The sequence below is a fragment of the Amblyomma mixtum genome, chromosome 1, assembly GCF_055824585.1.
Source record: "Amblyomma mixtum isolate Tamu chromosome 1, ASM5582458v1, whole genome shotgun sequence".
Lineage (NCBI taxonomy): Eukaryota > Metazoa > Arthropoda > Arachnida > Ixodida > Ixodidae > Amblyomma > Amblyomma mixtum.
Genome location: NC_143012.1, coordinates 69,187,555 through 69,209,250, shown reverse-complemented (window position 1 = coordinate 69,209,250; position 21,696 = coordinate 69,187,555). Strand labels below are relative to the sequence as shown.

Genomic DNA, 21,696 nt, shown 5'->3' with positions numbered 1-21,696 from the left:
TGACATCTAGAAGAAGTTTCACCTAAGCAGTTTTTTAGACTTAGACGTTTATTAGCCCTCTATTAGCTCTGCTAACGCTACGCTTGTATACGGCTAGAAAACTTCTGAGGTAGAACTTTTCTAGATTTTTTTTAGACGTTCCTTTTTTTTCCGAAATGGGTGCCTGTATTATTTTACGCATTTCAAGACTGATTTTAGTGCTGCCTTTAAACCCTCTAAAGCTTTAAAAATGTTATAGTTCATTTTTCTGGTATACACCACTCAAAAATGAACTCAAAACTGATTTGCAATGACCCGAACAATGAGCCCACATTACAAGGGATGTATGGCTGTAGTAATGAGCCATAAATGCATATGCTAGCACACTTTTCAGTCACTGCGTAACTCTTTATTGAATCCAGTGCATATACAACCACACAAAAAAGAAAAGGATCAGGAAATTAATGTTAGAAGCCACGGAGGAGGTAGCTTCACTGGTTTGGCTGACGTTCCAACGGTAAGCACTTGGATGGCGGGAAAGTGTCGAGCAGCAACCAATTGTTAAATCAAAAAATCATTCGGCCCCGGGAATGTTCACAACGGATGCGTTGATGAGCAAGTTGCTGTGATTTGGATGGCACTGAAGAGCTCGCTAGGTGTTCCAAAAATCGCTTTTCTTGCAAGGAGGATGCCAACTAGACGGTAACAAGGGGAAGTCAAATCCAGCTCGGTTCAGCAGCCTGCAGAAGTGAAAAATATGAGTAACCAAAAGCACAGTCAGTCAGGTGCATGTAGAATGGCCAATGAGGAGTCGGAAGCAAATAAGACCAGGAAATGGCAAGGAGTGACAGCACAGGCAATAAAATAAGCTGATTAAAAACATAGATGCATATGATGTCACTGCAAGCGGCATTTCAGCAGAGTGCTACGGCTCACCATAAACTCAAGAAGTCAATCACTGTGGAGGCCTTTAACAGAAGCAAAATCCAAACAGCGTGCATGGACACTGAAAGCCAAGCAGTCAATAGCAAGTGCACTGCCTTACTGCGATGCACACTGTACTCATAGAACCTCCTAAGCTGCATCTTGCAAACAGGCTTTCTCTTACCTGCAAGATGTGGCTGAATCAAAAGTGGTTGATGTTTGACATCTTGCACCGTCGCACGAAAACATAGCAGAGATGCTGCTGTCCTGGTAATGCCTGCATCACTTCAGTATACACCAGAGATGTGTTAAATCTTGGACCTTAACTTGACAGCCACACAGGGCACATCTGAAAGATAAGACAAATAAAAGTGCGTGTGTGTAAGGTTTCTAACACTGCATTGCCAAAGAAGCCCTTTCTAATCTGTACGATGAAGCTCAAACAGTGGGCAAGAGATTGCTTACACCACTGCAAGAGATTACTTACACCACTGCACAAGAAGAATTAGTCCAGATTCCCACCTCAGAACTGAAACAATCTCCAGGCCAAGTCGTCTGAACAACCAGGTACAAGGTGCTGCTATTCATTTGCGTGAAACTAGACCAGGTCCTTGCTCCTCCGGCCAACAGTTGGAGTTCTAAAGGACAAACAAATAATGGGGCTTGTGGAATGAACATTAGCAAAGAGCCTAGACCTATATAAGAAATCATGAAGTTAAAGAAAAGGAAGGAGTTGCAAAGCGTGCTTACCAAAACTTGAGAAGTTGAGCAGGCAAGGAGGTCCTCTGAAAACCACTGTTGAACAGCCTGTACCCAAAACGAAATGTACACAGTGAAGTAGGGACAACGCCAGCTGTGCACGGTGCAATGGTTTTCCAAGAAATAAAAGCTGCCATGCCTGCAAAGAGCCGTAGTACTTTACTGCACTGTCGAACAGCCTGCACACATACAGAGCAGCACCACTGAGTAAACTACCTTTGTGCCGGGGCTCTCAATCGCAATGAAATAAAAGCTTGACGCAGTTAAGATAACCAAAGCCTTTTTAACGCGAGTTTCACTGACGGCAATCACAGCAAGGAGAATTGGAGCACACAGGTGGCCAGATGAGAGTCCTTGGCAAGAGTACCGTTCACCTTGTCATCGCCTTGGTAAAGAAAGCAACTCGCATGCGATAGCAGCCTAGTTGTATCCACTTAACAAAAGCTCAAATACGTGCAAATGCTCTGTTTTAATACATTCAACGCTGCACTTTGGTATGTAAAACACTGGCTGATACTGTTTTGTGATTTGTAAACCAAAGGTTCAATCAGGCGCGTTAGTGGCTTAGCCGGCAAAGCCGACACTTTCACCACAGAAGAGAAATGGAAGGTTACTTACTTTTTGCTGAAAACCAGGCTCACATCTCAGTGCAACACTGGTAGTAAACGATACCGCAGAAAAAGAGGAAAATGCAAACTGCAGCGGCGTGAAGTGCCAACCAGCGCGGAAAAAAGTGCGCAGCGAAACTATGCACTATAGCGAAACGTACTACAACGTGCGCAGCATCCGCTTCGCGCGCGTAGCTATCGCTAGCCTCTGCAACGCCAAATGACCAAATGAAGTACTAAATTTCTAAACGTAAAAATAAACAAATCATCAAAGAACCAAAAAACAAATTGAATCTAATACTTTCATGTAAAACTAAGCACTTGCAGCTTCCACTAAGATTTTTTTCTGCTTTAAACGGCTAAAACCATTTTGGCTAACTATCCTGCACCGCCACCGTGCGGAGCGACACCAAGCAGCAAGCTGCGGCGTGACTCAAGAAAGATTGCCTCCAAGATACGCCGCCACGAAAAGATAGCGCGCGGGTGATCTGCGCGATAAACCGCGCGAGCGAGGCTCAGCGAGCTCGGCGAAGGCGGCAGGAAGACGGCGAAGGCAGCGTGCGCTGCGCCTGTCAATCCGCATGCTGCCGCCAGCTAGCCGAGGCGTAACAGAGGCGTTCGCAACATGAAGCAAATTTTTTCACTCGCGTCGGCTTTCAGGGCAATTATATGTTACCTAAATCCAGCCTTACGAGTGGCGGGTTAGCTGCACTCGATGTGGAACGTGATTCGGGCTCCGCAGGAGAAAACGCGCTTTCTGTGTTCGAATACAAAGAGCGCGGTCTTTGCACCGGCGCGCCTGCTCTTCGAAACGTCAAGCAGGATGGCCATCTAATTTATGTGCCGTGATTTACAGCATGTTTAATCCACGGTGGCAACTCTGCTGATTACTGGCGCATCTCCTTGACGTGGTCTCAAGCTCCACGTTTTAGAAACAAGTCTAGAAAACATCTGACTACAGATGTTTCACAGAAGTTTCACAGCAAACGTCTGACTGCAGATGTTTAAGAGACGCCGCAGAGGAAACTTCTTCTTGTCGACATCTATGAGACGTTTGAACACAGCGCAAGACGTTTGTAGTCATTTGAAGCTGTTCCGAGACGTTCGTAAGACGTTTTGTGTTTCGTGGGTATAATGAGGTTGTGTCCTGTTGCGTTGCCGTGCGATATTGCCAGAGCAATGGCGGCTTCTTCAGCTGCTTCTATGTTTAGGCTGTTTATCGTTGCGCTGGTTATTTCTTGCCCTCCTTCGTCTGTTACAACGGCGATCGTTTTGCGTTGGTATCGGTACTTTGCTGCGTCCGTGTAGACTACGTTGGGATTGTCGCCGAGTTCCCTGGTGAGTGCTCGGACTCTGGCTTGTCGTCTTTCATGATGTATATTGAGAACCATGTGTCGGGGTATTGGTCTTACCCGGATGTTGTTTCTGTCTTCGTTATTAATCTGTTCCTTGTCTCTTTGTGTGCCTAGGGGTAGCCGTAATTCATCCAGTAGGTGTCTTCTCGTTCTGGTTTGAGTGAGTCTGTCTAATTGCGCACTACATGGCGCTTCTCGTAGTTCGTTGAAGGTGTTCGATACTCCCAGGGCCATTAGTTTTCAGCAAGAGACTCTACAAATCGACACCATACTACGCAAAGCGTACAAAACGGCGCTCAAACTTCCAATGCGATTGGGTAGAGAGCTACATACTCTTCGATGGCTTGTCTTGATTACATGAGTGTGGTGTCGTTCGTTATCGATGTTGCTGTTTCGAAATTCGCGCTTTCCTCACTTAGTTACGTCATGCGATGGCCACAAAAATCAGCACTCAAAATAAATAAAAAACAGTTATTTGCATTTGTAGAAAATTTTCGGGCAAAGGCGATAAAGCGACTCCGAGGGTAACGCAAAGTTATTAATCCCGTAACGAGCGTCGCTGTAGTCGCCGTTTTGAAAGTAATGGCGGCATCCGTGGAGCGAGTAGCAGATGGGGGAGTCGTAGCCAGTCCCAACATACGAGAGTCGTAACGTTGTATTTAGTGCGGTTTGTTTACGAGCCGCTAAGGCAAGTGTAGCATTCTGCAGTTCGCCGGCGTACTCAACGATGAGTAGAAAAAGACTGCTTCGCTTTTAATTTGTTTTTCATCGGGGAAGCCGCACCGCTTCCTAATCTTGCTCGGTCGGAGAATCGTAACTATCGCGAGCTGTTTTCATCGCTTTTATTGTGCGGGACAAACTAGTGCGGCTCCGAATCATGGGCGTGAAGGACCTCTGGGAAGTCTTGTCTCCCGTGGCACGGAAGGTTCAGCTCGATGAACTTCGAGGCAAGACACTCGCCGTCGATCTGAGCGGTTGGATCGTGGAGAGCGAACAAACGCGCGCCAGACAGGTTATTCGCAACCCGGCAATCAGGTAAGCTCCCGTATTTGTTCATAATCACGATACTTTTGTGTTCGATCTCGTGTTTTTATGCTGTCAACTGTAATCACTTGATCTTTGACCTGTTCGGTGCATGGTTCGGTGTTTGCCTCGCCTCATCCACCGACGCACGTTCCGCTAATCGTCATCGACACCATTGTTTGCTTTTTTTGTTGTTGTTTTGTTCTTAATTTTTCCGTCTTGGCTGCGCGGTACCCCGTTATAAAGGGCACAGGCGTTATCACCGTCGCTTGATGCGGTTAACCCTGGGTTAACCCCGTGGTCTACCCGTTGCAAAGTGCCGCTATCACCATCATCAGCATCAGCTGCGGTCCATTCGGTGTTCGGAGCAGTTAGCTCTTGCCGCTGTTGCTGTATATGTCATGGCCATAAACTTTTGCAACGCAAATGTCGGCACGTTGATTGAATGCGACCAACTCTGCGTCGACGGCTACGAGGCCAGCAACCTCGTCAGCTCAGACAAGCGTCGGTGTGGGTTCATGGTCGAGTCGTACGTAAAGCCTCCGGTCAACATTCTACTCACTCTCCCATGTCCGAGCGAGCTGAGTTGCGTAGTGGTCGGTCTGGTGCGCGGTGCGGTTAGACTGACCGGCTTCGAAATTTGGGCTTCGCACACCCCTGGCACCCCGTCTTCCTCTCAAAACAACGACGACTTCGTGCTTATCGCCAAAAAGTTCAACGCCAGCGGGGATGTCCTGCGTTTCCGCAATAGGTGCTACGTTCCGAGGGGCCCGTTCGCCAGTCTCGAAGAGGGCCGGTTCTCGAGTGAAAACGAAACTCTCAAGTATATTTACTGCAAACACGTCTACAGACTTAAGCTAAAGCTCGTGCGGGCCGTCGGTAGTATCTCGCTCGGTATGGGTTTGTTGGAAGTCTGGGGACAACCCATGCTTGCCTCTTGCAGCTTAGCTTTTCAGAACGAACTGATTCGCAAATCGCTCGCCGGCCCGTCGCACCCTCCATGCTCCAACCGAGAAGCTAATGCGCAGTCACCTGTGCCAGAATCTATGGCTCGCGAGCATACAGCCGCTAACCAACGCCATCTCCATCAAGCGTCGTCTACTAACACCTCTGATGTTCCAGAAAAGACAAAAACTGGACCAGCGGGGAGTGGTCACGAAGAAGTGGATGATGTTTCAGCTGAACTCCAGATTCCTACAGACTTTCAGGATGCTCTGACGTGTGAATTGATGACGCAGCCTGTTCTGCTGCCAAGCGGTCAGATTGTGGACCAGTCGGCATTGGACAAGCATGTCGAAATAGAGCAAAAGTGGGGTAGGCCTGTGACCGACCCATTCACGGGGGTAACAATGACGGGTGTTAACCGCCCAAGAAGCCTTCCCGAACTAAAGAGTCGCATCGACCACTTCGTTCTCCGCAACTTGGATAAACTTGGAAACATTCCGAGGACACTGGGAAGGGATGCGATTTCGTCCGCAAGGAGTTGTCAGCCCTCTGGACTGGTGTTGCCATCATCGCGTTCAGAGACTTCATTGTTTCAGGCTTCGAACAATAACCAAGCTTCTCCTTCTTCAAAACATTCGGCTCGCTTGTCAGATGACTGCCGGAAGATGGACCAACTTCAGACTTTGAACTCACAAGGGTCAAATGCACACATTCCAAGCATACCCGGGCCCATGAAAAAGCTAGGGACGTCCATTTCTTTGCCAAATGTAGTTACAACATATCCCAACCCAGGACAAGGAGCTCTTTGGAAACATAAAGTTAACAGTGATGGTATGCCAAAAACATCCACACCTGCAAGATGTTTATCAAGAGCTACACCCATATCAATACCTTCCTCGTCAATATCTGCTGAACAACTTGGCCTGCCTACCTCAAACGTGCCTTTGGTGAATATCAATCAGGGGTCAGAAACAGCCAAGAAACGCACGGTAGAGTCGGCGCTCGACACTCACGAAACCAAGCGTTCGCGACAGGATCTTAACAAAACCCACGAAGAGCGTCTCGCTGACAGCCTGTCTAGCTCTCTGGCTGAAATCTTGCAGAAGATAAGGGGAAATTCTCAGGGAACACCGGATGTTCGGAAAGCGGACAATACTCTGTGCTGGCTGTGCAAGACGTCGGAGTCAACACATCGTGCGCCCTGTGGCCACCACTTTTGTCGTACCTGCCTCGTGATGAGGACCAACGATGGAGAATGCACCTGTGGCCAGACATTCCAGTCGTCCGAAGTTGTTCGTGTACATTCATGATGTGGAGGATTGGATATTGATCTACTTTTCACAATGTGCCCTTTGCTTACTGTTGCTGTGAATTCGTGCATTCTTTGAATCGCTAACGTACATTCGTTATTGCTCTCTGTTGGCGACTGCAAGTTGGAGAAGTAGTCGTTAGTCCTCTGTTGCATGCAGTTTGCAGGTTAAGTGACTGGTGTAATTGCCTTTTTCTTCGCTTTTTTTGCTTTTTTTCTCCTCTCTTAGTTTGATTTGTTGCTGAAGTTACAGGTTGATTGCCGATTTGTAAGTGATTTTCAAGGGTATGGAAGAGAGCCTAAAATAAGGAATTCAGTGATGAAATGTTTGAAGTCGAAATAATTTGATTAGACTCGGAAGAAAGTTCACTCGAGGCCTAGAAGGCAGTGAGGAGAGGAGCTGTAATAGTTGTCAAGCAAGACGTATGTCTCAGTGACGTCATTCTTGCCGAGCCTGTTTCAAGCAGGTTTGTGGTAGCTGTTAGTTTCACTAATACGCTGCAAAATTGGAGGCCATTTGCAGTGCTTGCAGTTAGGTCATCATTAAGCATGTTCACTTGTTTACTTTAATAGTTTTGTGCGGTGGCAAGTAGTTTGGACTGTATGTTTGAAGCATGAAGGGATATACGTAAAGATGTCTACTTCGTGGTGAACTGTGATACCTCTTGAGCATATATGTACGTAACTTCGAGGTGTTGATTAATATGACATATGGTCTTGCTTTAATTCGTTGTTTTTGTACATATCGACAGATTGAAAAGGCAAAAAAAGGCTTGTTAGTCATCCTAACTACTGCTACATGTATGCGTATAAGCAATTTGAATTTTTGTGTTCTGTTGTGGGTGAATGTGACACACTTCTGATTGAATTTACTGCCAGTTTTGTTGTACGTTTTGCTGTGTGCCAAATGGCGTCCATCTGTGATATGGTGACTCTGTCAGTGTTGCAATGTTTGAGATGCACTTTGCACTAATGATCAATGCAGTGTTAATGCGTGTCATAGTGTCGCTGTCACCGCTGCTTCTCCGGTTCTACCTCACTTTTTTTGGCGCTTTGCTAAGTTTTTTCTTTTGGGCCATGTCCGATGGCTTCTTCTTCTTTTTGTTTCATTTTCAGTTTCTTATAAACATGAGATAAGAAGAAAGACCTGTGCTAATATGTTGATCATGCAGTGTACAATAAACATTGCCATCTCTCTTTAGCCTTCACATTGCTTCGGCACTGTAGTTATGGAATTTTGGCTCAAAAGATCAAGTGAAAGCGGTGCAACTGAACATGGCATTCACTTGCATGCTGGGCTGTGCTTTTACCAGATGCAGGAAGGTATTTTACTTTGTGCAGTTAAAAATTCTGTGCAGTTCTTCATTCTAATAATTCTGAAACCAGCTGCTAAATGCATGTTTTCATGGGCGAACATCGCAGAAGTTTTGGCTTGCATGCTCACTTGAGAAGTAAGCGTTCACGTCCAGCTTGGCATAAAACAGAAAATCTGTTTTTATTAGCAAAAAGTTTAAAACTGCTAGGTTCCTAGTTGACTGAACTATTAGTTGTATTCATTTAACAGACATACAGATCTATTCCTTACGAGAAGATTGCAGTGGGAAATTTTGCATGGTCTTGTCACCTGATGAGTTCCCTATAAAGACTGGTTCATCATGAGCACCATTGCTATCATCATACACATCACCTCCACTCTTGGACAAAGCCCTCTCCTTCATTGATCTCCGGTAACCCCTGACCTGTACTGGCTACAGCCTTAGAAATTTCTTTATCATATCTCATCCGCCCACATGACTGTTTGAATTCATTCTGTTGCCCTAAGAGACCATCAGTTATCTCTCCTTCACATTACATGCCCTGCCCATGCTCATTTCTTCTAGATTTCAACTCATTCACTCATGTTTGTGTTTGTTCCTTCACCCACTCTACTGTCTTCCTGTCTCTTAACGTTACACCTATCATCCTTTCCATAGCTTGCTGCTCTGTCCAATTTAAGCTCAAGCCTTTTTGTTAGCCTCCAATATCTGAACTGTCAAAATACAACTATGTAACACGTTTCCTTTAAGGGGTACTGGTTAACTGCTATTCATCACCTGAGAGTACCTGCCAAATGCACTCCATCAGTGGTTCAGTGGTTATGGTGCTCGGCTGCTGACCCGAAAGGTGCGGGTTCAACCTCGGCCGCGGCGTTCGAGTTTTAATGGAGGCGAAATTTAGAGGCCCGTGTACTGTGCTTTGTCAGTGCACGTGAAAGAACCCCAGGTGGTCGAAATTTCTGGAGCCCTCCACTACGGCATCTCTCATAGCCTCAGTCGCTTTGGGACGTTAAACCCCATAAACCAAACCAAACAAGCACTCCATCTGTCTTATTCTCTTGGTTATTTCCTTCTCACGATCTGGGTCAACAGTTACTGCCTGCTTTGAGTAGATGTATTCCCTTACTGCTTTCAATGCATCGCTGCCTACCATAAACCCGTGTTCTCTTCTGAGACTGCTGAGCACTGCTTTAGATTTCTTCGTATTAGTTTTTAGACTCATCTTTCTGCTTCGCCTGTCTACGTCCTCAGTCATGCTCTGTAGTTCGTCTTCTTAGTTACTAAACTTGGCTAGGTCATCAGCAAATTGGAGGTTGCTGAGGTTAAAGCTTAGGCGAAGCCTGCACTCTCCAGAGGCACTACCTACCACCTGCCATCCATGTCTCCCAACCACCTAGTTAGGAACACCAGACACTTAACTATGGAGCAACCCTCCTACCCGCCTCCCCACCCCACTTCTACCTACAGGAGCGCCACCTACAACCCACAGCGTAACAAAACAGCGACAAAGAAATCCAATTCCAAAATGCAATGAGAAAGCAGTCATTGTAAAAGCAAAATGTACAACTACGAATACTAACACAGGTTTGTCGCATCACACCGTGTCATTGCCCACCAGTGTTTTCTAGGCTGAGACTTAGTGAATGAGAAAAACCAGATGTATGCACTAAGAGACAAAGAGGGCAATGTCATTAGCAATATGGATAAGATAGTTAAAGTAGCCGAAGAGTTCTGCACAAAGCTATACAGTAGCGAATGTAATCAGAACGTTACTGAGAGAGGCAGTCGAGCACAGCAATGGGACATCCCGCCAGTAAAGAAGGAGCAAGTAAAGAAAGCCTTGGGAGCAATGCAGAGGGGAAAAGTAGCTGGTGAGGATCAGGTAACAGTAGATTTGTTGAAGGACCGAGGAGAGATTGTGCTAGAAAAACTAGCCACCCTGTATACGCAATGCCTTGTGACCTCGAGCATACCAGAAGCTTGTAAGAATGCTGACATTATCTTAATTCATGAGAAAGAAGGCGTCAAGGACTTGAAGAAGTACAGATCGATCAGCTTACTGTCCGTTGCCTACGGACAGATTGCAGGGATACGGTGGCGGCAACTGGCGAAGGACAGGGTTAATTGGAGAGACATGAGAGAGGCCTTTGCCCTGCAGTGGACGTAGTCATGCTGCTGATGATGATGATTTAAAGTGTTTGCATCTCTTGAAAGCTACGCCTCTGTGGGAGTAAATGTGAGAGGCAAAATGGTTTTCTGAGAAGAATTATGCACGAAGGCAACATTACATTTTGCCAGCTTGTTAAGTTGTGAAGACTCGCATGGCACACGTAAGCATGTCACATATCATTTGTTTAATCCCATGCCTTCACTAAACTCAAAAGCATTCATTCACCTAACCTAACTGCACCTAACACTACCATTGTTTCCGGCGCCCAGTCTGGTCTTCTATCTTTCTACACTTAAGTAGTTCGTGGTTCAGTGGCAAACACTGCTCATGATACAGCCTTTGCGTGTGCTTTCACTGTAAACATTTCTACAACACGGTGGTTTCCTTTTATTTTATTTATTTGCTAATAGTACTACTGTCTCTTCAAAGCTGTTATGTCATAACTTTAGTCAGGAAATGCAAAACCAATGCAGTCAAAGCGGTGCTTATGACCAGCTACTGCGCACAAAACAAAATACTCATCAGTAATCACTGAGAACCGTCCCTTTGTCTCCGCAGAAAAAAAGAAAGGAGGTGAGGGTACTTTAAATGATGGTGTGGCAGCAGCTGCAGTATGAAAGGCTTGGTTTGGTTTATGGGGTTTAACGTCCCAAAGCGACTCGGGCTATGAGGGACGCCGTAGTGGATGGCTCCGGAAATTTCGACCACCCGGGGTTCTTTAACGTGCACTGACATCGCACAGCACACGTTCCTCTTGAATTTCTCCTCCAAAGAAAGGATGACTTTCTTTGTTAGCAATCTTGAGAAGTAATAACAAATTAAAACAGTCTTTGTGCAGTGTGTATTTTGTGATAGCACCATGGTAATGTACATTTCGACACTGTAGCCATGTGCTGTCATCGCACTGTGGTAAGTTGGGCTAGTTGGTATGAATTCATATTGTAAAAGGGCAAAAAAAAAATCCAGAGTGCATGTTCCGGTTTTTTTGCTTGATGTCCGTGTGTTGGTTTGTTATACTCCAGGATGTCATCGTACCACAGAATTATGCGTATTGCCCCTATTTGCTTACTCTGTATACGGAACCAGGTCTGCTCCAGCTTCTCCTAAATGGGCGGATTTTTAGGGGGGGGGGGGGGGGGGGGGGGGGCTTGTTTATGCAAACGAGAAATTTTGCATAATAAAACCATGTTGAATCCCATTTTTTCGGCCAAAGAACTTGATAAAGTACATATTTCAGTTAACACCTCTTTTTGGGCTAGTTGGTGCATACTTGAATTAGAGAAAAACTAGCGCCAAACCATGCACACCACAAGAAAAGAATCGAGCGCTTCTGTCTCGTCCTCATTTCTTTTCTTGTGGTGTGCATGGTTTGGCGCTAGTTTTTCTCTAATTCGAATTTACATATTTCAAACGAAACTGCCCTCTCCAAGTTTTATTCACAAATCTACCTTTGCTTTTAAAAGGCATAGAATAGAGAACTTCTCCCAAAGAAGACGAGCTGAAACTTTTTGAAGGCGGACATGATAGCTGCCCATCACGCCCTCCCTCAGGGCAACTACCAGCCTTGCCTGTTTCCTTCATCCATGTAGTGGGGCGTTCAGGGTGCACTCCAATCGTGTGCGTTTTTCTTTTCCACACCCTGTCAAGAAACCTGTTCTTCCGGTGCAACAAGCTGCTGGGCTACGGGATCAAGCTGGTCTTCGTGCTCGAGGGTGCGGCGCCAGAAGTGAAGGAGGACACGCTGTCACAAAGGAGCCAGGCACGCTTTGGCGAAGGACCAAAGCCCGGTGGTGGCCTGCTCGCGAGGCGTCGCCCAGGGCTGCAAGCCATCCAAAGTCAGGTAGGCCTAGTGGAGAGAGAGAAAAACACAGCTTCGTTCGTGGCACCCTCTCCAGTGCTTTCGATGCAGCAGTCTCAAAGGGGCACTGGGGACAGCTGTATTCAGTTGTGGCCACCGGTGTGGTTCAGTGGTTACGATGTGCAGCTGCTGACTCAAAAGGTGCAGGTTCGATCTCAGCCGCAGTGGTCGCGTTTCGGCGGAGGCGAAATGCAAGAGGCCCGTGTACTGTGCGATGTCAGTGCACGTTAAAGGACCCCAGGTGGTCGAAATTATCCGGAGCCCTCCACTGCGGTGTCCCTCATAGCTTGAGTAACTTTGGAACGTTGAACACCATTTAAGCCTAAAGCATATCTCCTACCTACCAGGCATATTTTGCTGATAAATTTGGATAAATGCAGCGGATAACGTTTCGTTTCAGCTACTTGAAATACTCGCTGCATGAAAGTGTAAGTGGCACACACATCCATGCTGGCATCCAATCTCGTCCTGTCACCTCTACCCGTCGTCCTCTTTCAGCTTTGAAACTTTTTTCTTATGTATGGCGATCACATTAACAGAAACAAACCACATATCTGAAACCGCCGTATCATCACTCTTGCAAGGTCAGTCATGAAAAATGTATCAGACCGTTGCTGCCCAGTACAATGCGTTCGAATGTTCATTTTTTTTTCATTGACCACTGGAGAGTAGAATAGGTTGTCACGTGAATGTATCAGTTTGAGCACAGTTGAAGTGTTTGTTGAAGCAGCCGAGTCTGCTCAGCGAGGGTGAAGCTGCTTAGAGTGTTTTTACTAGACCTCCTATTTGTTACCTGTAGCAATTTATGAGCAGTGAATTAAGCCTGACTTTGCCTCCCTCATATCCCCGTCATAGCCTACGTCCCTAATTGCCTGAGTCGCCTTGGGACGTTAAATTCCTCATGAACCATAAATCAGTATCATGCCACTGTTAGGCATCTGATAGTTAGACAAGAAAGAAAAAATAGTGGGAAGGAAGTCTATAATTACTAAGACTACAAATTTTCAATAGACCACAAGAAAGAAATGTGCAAAAGGAAAGTGTAGAGTGTAACGTACTTGGAATGACTCTGTTAGAAGAAATTTTGAGAAAGCGCTAAATGTGTGTGAAAGCACAGCGACTGAAATGCAGAATTTAAGTGTACCTGCCACTGTAGTGGCTGATAGGTGGGTGCTTGCTCTTGTAGGCATAAAATAGCATACTAATAAACCATGTTTTATACAGTGGCTTGCTGATGAGGGATAACAAACGTGCTGCTGTTCTAGCATACAGGTCAAAGTTAGATTATGCATCACCAGTTTGGAACCCTCATCAAGTTTACCTTATCAATGCGCTCGAGTCACTTCAAAACAGAGCAGCCAGATTCATTCATTCCTCCTATTCGTACGGCATCAGGGTGACATCTTTAAAATCAGAATCCAGTTTAGCGCCCCTTTCACTTCGTCGTCGTATTTCTAGCCTCTGCCTATACCATAAATGTTTCCATAGTTCGCTGCGCTGTGCCCCCTACATTGCCTCGCCAGCCGGCATATCCCACCACATTCGTCATCCTTTCCAAGTGTTTCAGCCACGTGCCCGTACTGTTACCTATGCCGCTTCTTTTTTTTCACCGTGTTTCTGTAGACTGGAACGACCTCTCCAATGACATCGCTACCATCTCATGCCCATCCACATTCGCCGAAGCTGTTACCATTTTTCAACATAACACTTGTTCAATTGACTGTTTGTACCCACCCCTTATGTAATACCCCCAGTGGGTCTTTAAGGTATTAAAATGAAATGAAATGAAACATGACAGTTGTATGCATGACAGTAGTAATTTTGGCTTTTACAGTCGTTACACCAGCTTACTTAGGGCAGATCAGGATCACGAGAGTGAGATAACTAGAAGGTTAAGAATGGGGTGGAGCGCATATGGCAGGTTCCCTCAGATCATGAAAGGCAGTTTACCAATATCCCTCAAGAGAAAAGTATATAACAGCTGTATGCTACCGCTACTCACCTATAGGGCAGAAAAGTTGAAGCTAGGTTGAAGGTAATGCAAAGGCTTCAACTTAAGTCAAGGACAGTGCAGCGAGCTATGGAAAGAAAAATTATAGGTGCAACGTTAAGCGACAGGAAGCGGGCAGAGTGCGAGTCTCAATGCGAGATGTGCTGTTTTCCAGTTGCTGCCCCAGATGGCGCTGTGATCTCAGGGTGGTAGTAGACACCACAAAACCTCGAAACGTGATGAGTAGTTGCTGCCACAGAGGGCGCTGTGATCTCAGGGTGGTAGCAGACCCCACGGAATCTCGAAACGTGATGAGTAGTTGCTGCCACAGAGGGCGCTGTGATCTCAGGGTGGTAGCGGACCCCACGAAATCTCGAAATCTTAAAAGGGAAGCTGAGGATCAGCTGCATGCTGCGTATTAAAGAGGGGAAGCATAACATTCGCAAGATTAAATGAACGCCATTCTCATTTGTAGAATCTGTATCATATGTGACATGCGGGCATTACATGGTTGAGTGACTGGCTTGCGCTGAAATTCAAAGCATCTTTGACGGTTGCCTGGTGATCTTTCTAATGCTATCACACAGAAAGAGACTTGCAAAGGGAGAGAGTGGAAGGAACTTCCCTACTCTTTACACTGGCACTGCCTTAAAACTTTTGTGCTGTTTGTATTTTGTGTCTCCAGTGCCGAGAACTTCTGGACGTGCTGGGCCTTCCGTGCGTGCAGAGCACGGGCGAAGCAGAAGGAACTTGTGCGTTCCTTGACAAGAATGGGGTGAGATGTTGTGTTATTTATTTACTAGGGCCAGCAGTTATCTTGCCCTCGTATGTGGTGTGCCTGACATGTTTTCATACACCAACTAATGGAACCAGCAAGTGATTTTCGCCACAGCCACTACATTCCCTCCTTTGTCTGCGCAGCTGGTGGACGGCTGCATCACTCAGGATGGTGATGCCTTTCTCTACGGGGCGAAGACGGTGTACCGGAAGCTCTGCATTGAGGACAAGGTGCGTTTGCCCAGCCAAGAGGCAACCAGTGACAACTAATGCAGTGGCTCGTGGTGGCATACTATAATAGGGCCAACTGTTTGGCAAGTTCGTAATCTGACATCGTACTTATTGCATTTAACGCGAAGGACAGGACAACAAACAAGCGGCCATGTTCGTCGTCTTTCTGTTGTCGTGTCCTTTGTGCTACTTAAGATGAATGTGATGCTAGTGGCTGTAGCAGTGTAAAATCTCTTAACGCTTGCATATCCTAGGCCGATCCGAAAGACACGGGTTTGATCTCGGCCACGGCGGTCGAATTTCAATGGAGGCGAAATTCTAGAGGCCACTGCCGTGTGCTGTGCGATGTCAGTGCACGTTAAAGAACCTCAGGTGGTCGAAATTTCCGGAGCCCTCCACTACGGCGTCTCTCATAGCCTGGGTCACTTTGGGACGTTAGCCACGGTTAACTCATGGCACTCTGCATTTGGCGCATTGTTGGCGCAGTCGCCTCTTCACTACAAGCCTGTAGCTGCTATAACAACATCCTCAGCTCAGGCAGCAGAAGGTCTGCAAGGCATTTGGATGTATATGCATCTCTACACAGTAACAATCATGCTAACACAATGAGAAGTGTAAGCTGTCAGGTATCTACCTCTTTGCGCAAGATCGTTCATGTTTCGTATCACTAATGAACGGAAACGATCTGCAACTCCATATCACCTAAGATAAATGCTACAAGCAAGTTTCACGACATGCGTGCTTGTGGCAACATCCGATTTCACCACATTTGTCAATTACTCATACTTTTGTACTCGTTAGCAGTTCGTGGAAGTGTTAAATTTGATGTGATTGCTTTATAGTTTAGTTTAGTTTAGTTTAGTTTATGGGGTTTAATGTTCCAAAGCGACTCAGGCTATGAAAGATGCCGTAGTGAAGGGCTCCGGAAATTTCGACCACCTGGGGTTCTTTAACGTGCACTGACATCGCACAGTACACGGGCCTCTAGAATTTCGCCTTCATCCAAATTCGACCGCCGCGGCCGGGATCAAACCCGCGTCTTTCGGGTCAGCAGCCGAGCGCCATAGCCGCTGAGCCACCGTGGCAGTGTATGTGATTGCTTTATGTGTGCCTGCTACTTTATGTTATGCATAGTCATTGAGGTCATTTTACATTGTTTCTTACTTTCGTCCTGTACATGGGCAGCCCTACAAACCTCCCCTACTAGGGCCCTTGGAGGCATTGTAAATTAATTAATGAGTGACAAATAAATAAATAAATGAACACATCTACGTGCAAGCAAACAATTAGTCTAGCAAGTACACGAATGCTAGTCAGATGTTTGGGGAATTCGATTGTGAAAAGAAAAAGATATACGTCATAGCGCTAAACAACAAAGACAATGGAGAAGAGTACAAGCGCCTGTCTTGTCTCCTTCTCCCATGTTTTCATTGTCTAGCGCTGTGATGTAACAGTGGAACCTCGATTATACGACGTTCAGGGGACCGCACGAAACTGTCGTATAATCCGGGTGTCGTATAATCGAAAATCAAGCGTGATATTTTTAACGTCTGAACTTCATCGTCATCTTTTTTTTTTTTTTTTCGGAACACAAATGCAGCACATTTTGCCGGCAGAGGGCTAGTCTTCAACAAACAAGATAAAATGGCCATTGAGGCTGCCGTGAGCAGCGGGGCAGTGGCTTGCGCGGTTTTCTTGATAGGTGGAAAGATTAAGGCGCACCGGTTATCGACTGGCTAAAGTGTGCCTACCGTATTTACTCGATTCTAAGCACCCCCTTTTTTTTCACGATCGCGATGCCCAAAGTGAGAGGGGGTGCTTAGACTTGAAAAATCTAAACTGACCCCCCCCCCCCCCCCGGGCCCCTCTTTTCGCGGCGAAATCTCGATGAAACGGGCCCGAGAAAAAACATTTTATTTAGGAAACATTCAAAAGAAAAATAGCTGCAGGCAGTTCTGTCGTATTTGCGTCGTATAACCGAGGTTTTTAATGCATTATCTCTATGGGGGTTTTGCCGGGACCGCACAAATTCGTCGTAAAATGCGGGTCGTCGCATGACCGGGGGACGTATAATCGAGGTTTCACTTATAGTTCAATCCAGCCAGCCCAACTCTCCGTTATTCTACGAAAAAGATGCTCACCGTAACTCTAGTTTGGTCTTTCTCCTCCGATGCAGTCACCGTGAGCATGTGTGCACTGATCTCAGCGTTTTTCTCATGATTCCATGCATACATGGAAGTCCTCGAGTGTGAGTTCATTGAGGACATCTTACTATTGCGACTGAATCTCTTCACAGGTGTTAAACCCGCACCCTTTCAGCCTCAGTTTCATTTTCGGGAACGAGAAATAGTCGCAGGAGGCAAGGTCAGGCAAGTAGCACTGCGACAACATGCGGAAGCACTGTGATGTTGTCGGAAGTTAGCAACTGTGGAATGAGTGATATGTGAGCGGGTGCATTGTGGAGAAGCCAGTTGTTTTGCCACTTGTCTAGACATTTGTTCTCTCTTTTCGCTTCAAAACCTCACAGTAAATCTTTCTGTTGACGGTTTGTCTGGGGTGTACAAATTCCTTGTGGACAATCCTGTGAATGTCAGAGCAGTCAGTCAGCGTGGAGCTGACATGACTGCGAACTTGAAGTGCCTTTTTCAACTGCAGTGAATTGGGCCACATTCATTGCTCTGACTGCTGCCTTGTTTCAGAATTATAACCGTAAACCCACGATCGTTTCCACTTATGATATTGGAGATGATGCTGAGCTAGTCTCTGATTCGTTGTCGGAGTTCCGTATAGACAGAAACACGATGGAACTTCTGTCCGTTTCTGAGCTGTCTTGGCACCAATTTTGCAGAAAGGCATCTCATGTTCAAAACATTCAACAAAATGCTCAGAACTGTTCCGTATGACAGCCTTGCAATATCATAGACATCGCAGATAGTTCGCCTGCGATTTGTACGGTTGGCTTCATGAACCTCTGTCGTCATTTCCAGCACTGTGCCTGTTGATGGTCATCCAGACCACTCATGATCATCAACAAACCTTCGGCCATCTGTGAAGTATTTGTACTTCAGGAACGTCTTGCTTGGGCTCAAGGCATTAATGAGCTTCCTGTAGCTTACGATGGGTTCCTGCAGTGGTTTTGTTTCAGTCTGAAAGAAAGCTCGAAGCAAATTCTCTGCTGCTGTAAAAGTCTGTCGCATCGATTGAAAAGAAATGCACAAAATCACTCAAACGTCACCTTGCACAATCAGTGAACAAAGCAACGCGCAGTCGCAGCTGCAGCGCTGACAGCACATTGATACAGAAAGCACACTACTCACCGCATTGAGCAGCGGAAAGACATACTGCAGTAAGTTTGCTCACTGTTCAAATTCCCCAAACTCTTATACCACTTTGTAATACTGTCTTTACATTGAAGCAGCAAAAGCTATAAAGCGGGAGGCACACAGATACCCTCAGTATTGGTGGCTGATTTGTGCCTGATTGGTGCCTGATATCCCTCAAGAGAAAAATACTCAACAGCTGTATCTTACCGGCACTCGCCTATGGGGCAGAAATGTGGAGGCTAACGAAGAGGGTTCAGTTTAAGTTGCGGACGATGTAGTGAGCAATGCAAAGAAAAAAGATAGGTGTAACGTTACGAGATCGGAAGCAGGTGGAGTGGGTGAGGGAACAAACGCGGTTTAATGACATCCTAGTCGAAATCAAGAGGAAGAAATGGGCTTGGGCAGGGCATGTAATGTGAAGGCAAGATAACTGTGGGTTCTTAAGGGTAACAGAGTGGATTCGAAGAGAAGGCAAACGTAGCAGGGGGCAGCAGAAAGTTAGGTGGGAGGATGAGATTGAGAAGTTTGCGGGGATACGGTGGCCGCAACTGGCAAAGGACAGGATTAGTTGGAGAGACATGGGAGAGGCCTTTGCCCTGCAGTGGGCGTAGTCAGGCTGATGATGATGATGTTGACGACCACTTGTGCTTGTGACTGTCTTGGCAGGATCCCCACGTCTTGGCGTACACGATGGCAGACATCGAGAACAAGTTGGGGCTGGACCGTGAAAAGCTGATCGCACTGGCTGTTCTTGCTGGCTGTGACTACTATGCCGGAGTCCACAGTGTTGGCAAGGAGACGGTGCTGAAACTACTCATCAAATTCGGCGACATTGATTGCCTCGAAAGGTATGGGGCTGACAATGCCCAGTTTTGTTGATGAGTCGTGCTGTCAAAAGTGCCCATTGTAGCTGCCCATTGTAGTCCTGCGAGCTACGCCTTAAGGTTTCACTGTACTTTGTAGTCTGCGCGCTGTTCTCACGGTGCGAAATTTTAATATATAAGCATGTATAGCCAGCATGCTGTATTCCAGAAAATAAGGCATTCGGAACTGAGAGAGATATGGTTATTGTTTCATATTGGCCTGTTATTGAAAGTTTCTCAGCCATTGACATTGGCTTTGAGGTTCACCTTGAGTGCATTCAGAGAGGCAAAAATGCATTCATGCAGTGTGTGAGCATCTGTTTTTGTTTTCCTTTCTTTAGTGTGAGCATGCAAGGGAAGGGAATGAAGGATTCATTATGGTGTTTTTTTTTTTTCGTATGTATTTCTTTGGCATGGCCAGTCACGCTAGTTCAGTGCCTGTTATGCTTGGACGACTGCCTGCCGTGCAACACAGATTTGTTGAAATACTCAAGAGAGCTCAAGAGAGCTACTATAAGGAGTTACTCAAGGGAGTTAATCAAGGGAGTTATTCAAGGGAATCAATCAATGGAGTTGCTCAAGGGAATCAATAAAGGGAGTTATTCAAGGGAGTTACTCAAGGGAGTTACTTAAGGGAATCAATAAAGGGAATCAATCAAGGGAGTTATTCAAGGGAGTTACTCAAGGGAATCAATCAAGGGAGTTATTCAAGGGAGTTACTCAAGGGAATCAATAAAGGGAGTTACTCAAGGGAATCAATCAAGGGAGTTATTCAAGGGAGTTACTAAAGGGAATCAATCAAGGGAGTTACTCAAGGGTGTTACTCAAGGGAGTAAAAGAATTTGTTCTAACATTGTTGGCAAGCATTCAAGCATTGATGGCAACCGTTTATTCAGGTTGCGGGACTGGACACGAAACCCAAAGTACAGCAAGCTTCAGGAAACTCTGGATAAGAAATGCAAGAAAGCATCTCACTGCGGGAATTGCCAGCATCCAGGTGGGTCCAGAGGTTTCAAATGAAAGCCAGAGCCTCTGCCCTCAACAGGACAGATCTATCTTGCCTCCAGTGGGGCATAAACTTGGAGGCTAATGAAAGGGCTAGAAATTAAACAGTAAACAAGCCAGCAAGCTGTGGAAAAGAAAATGATAATGATAAGGGAAGAGGGTGGAATGGGTGAGGGAACAGAACCAAGTTTACTCCCAAGTTTAAGGAGAACAGACACTAAATTTGTGAACAGACACTAAATGCTGCATAACATGTTTTAAACATGTTGAATCTGCTTGTGCTCAGTAAATTGCTTTTAATTTAGGATGTGCTTTCAGTTTTGGACATCGTCGTCATATAAACTTCCATCTGTGCACAGAAGTCACAATGAAAGGAAATGCACATAGCTGGCTCCCTGGGTCAGTGGACACCTCAGTCGTGCTTTGAGCTAGGTGGCGGTAGTGACAGAGGGAGGTGCGCACTGCTTGCGTTTGCATTGACAATGTTTTGGAAGAAACACAACACTGGAGCAATAATCTACTGGCGTTCTATGGTTTCAATGGCATTGGCATTGACAGCATTGTAGACTCCATTAATTGTGAGGAAAGGAAAGGTGTATATAATAGGCTCCCTGGGTCAGTGCACACCTCAATCTTGCTTTCAGGTATTTGATGGTGATGTCCTGCAAAAAGCTGCTTTCGCACAATATTTCCTGCTGAGTAATGCTAAACCCCCAGCGCTGTTTTTGTGTGTGGTGCTTAGTCAATCTAATTCTCTTTATTTCAGTAGCAAATGCTGTAGTGACCCCGCCGTGGTGGCGCAGTGGTTACGGCGCTCGGCTGCTGGCGAGTTTGATCCCGGCTGCGGCGGCTCAATTTCGATGGAGGCGAAATTCTAGAGGCTCGTGTACTGTGTGATGTCAGTGCACGTTAAAGAACCCCAGGTGGTCGCAATTTCCGGAGCCCTTCACTACGGCGTCTCTCATAGCCTCAGTTGCTTTGGGACGTTAAACCCCAATAAATCAAATCAAATCAAAGCAAACGCTGTATTGAAAAAAAAGAACATTTGCCTTTTTTTTCCTGAAATTTCTTTTTGTACTGAACAGATGTTCAATATTTGATTTGGAATTCGAAGGCAATTTTGGTCTATTTGCATTCCGATTCGTATTAGGAAATTTCAGTATTTGTGTACCCCTGCTTTTAGTTGAATTTCTTCTCTAATGCTGCCCCAGTTTCAATTTCAACAGCCAAACGGTGTTTATGGCATAAATGTTGACTTCAG

General features: G+C 45.9%; 2 protein-coding genes and 1 long non-coding RNA gene across 5 annotated transcripts in view; 2 read left to right on the top strand and 1 right to left on the bottom strand.

Annotated features, from left to right (window-relative positions):
* Positions 1-373: 373 nt before the first annotated feature.
* On the bottom strand, positions 374-2,271 carry LOC149366662 (uncharacterized). Of its 3 annotated transcripts, none has more exons than XR_016284035.1 (4): positions 1,654-2,271; positions 1,391-1,541; positions 1,088-1,252; positions 374-719 (listed from the first exon to the last, which is right to left on the bottom strand). It is a non-coding gene; the product is annotated as an uncharacterized LOC149366662 (long non-coding RNA). The 3 variants fall into 3 exon arrangements; XR_016284034.1 differs by having other exon boundaries at positions 1,426-1,541; XR_016284036.1 differs by lacking the exon at positions 1,391-1,541.
* Positions 2,272-4,148: 1,877 nt separating this feature from the next.
* The window catches only part of LOC149366660 (uncharacterized), a 31,750-nt gene continuing 14,202 nt past the window's right edge, over positions 4,149-21,696 (top strand). The window contains exons 1-6 of the mRNA XM_089551831.1: positions 4,149-4,660; positions 12,036-12,228; positions 14,922-15,011; positions 15,158-15,244; positions 19,234-19,415; positions 20,327-20,427. Coding sequence (XP_089407957.1) covers positions 4,503-4,660; positions 12,036-12,228; positions 14,922-15,011; positions 15,158-15,244; positions 19,234-19,415; positions 20,327-20,427 — 811 coding nt within the window. The 5' untranslated portion in view covers positions 4,149-4,502. The remainder of the gene's footprint in view (positions 4,661-12,035; positions 12,229-14,921; positions 15,012-15,157; positions 15,245-19,233; positions 19,416-20,326; positions 20,428-21,696) is intronic.
* Positions 4,888-8,103, top strand: LOC149366661 (RING finger protein 37). Its single transcript, XM_089551819.1, has one exon. The coding sequence runs from the start codon at positions 5,050-5,052 to the stop codon at positions 6,901-6,903; it is 1,854 nt and encodes a 617-aa protein (XP_089407945.1). The 5' UTR covers positions 4,888-5,049; the 3' UTR covers positions 6,904-8,103.

Excerpts from the sequence above, each read along its gene's own strand:
- LOC149366661 (XM_089551819.1), top strand. The coding sequence starts at position 5,050 with ATGGCCATAAACTTTTGCAACGCAAATGTCGGCACGTTGATTGAATGC.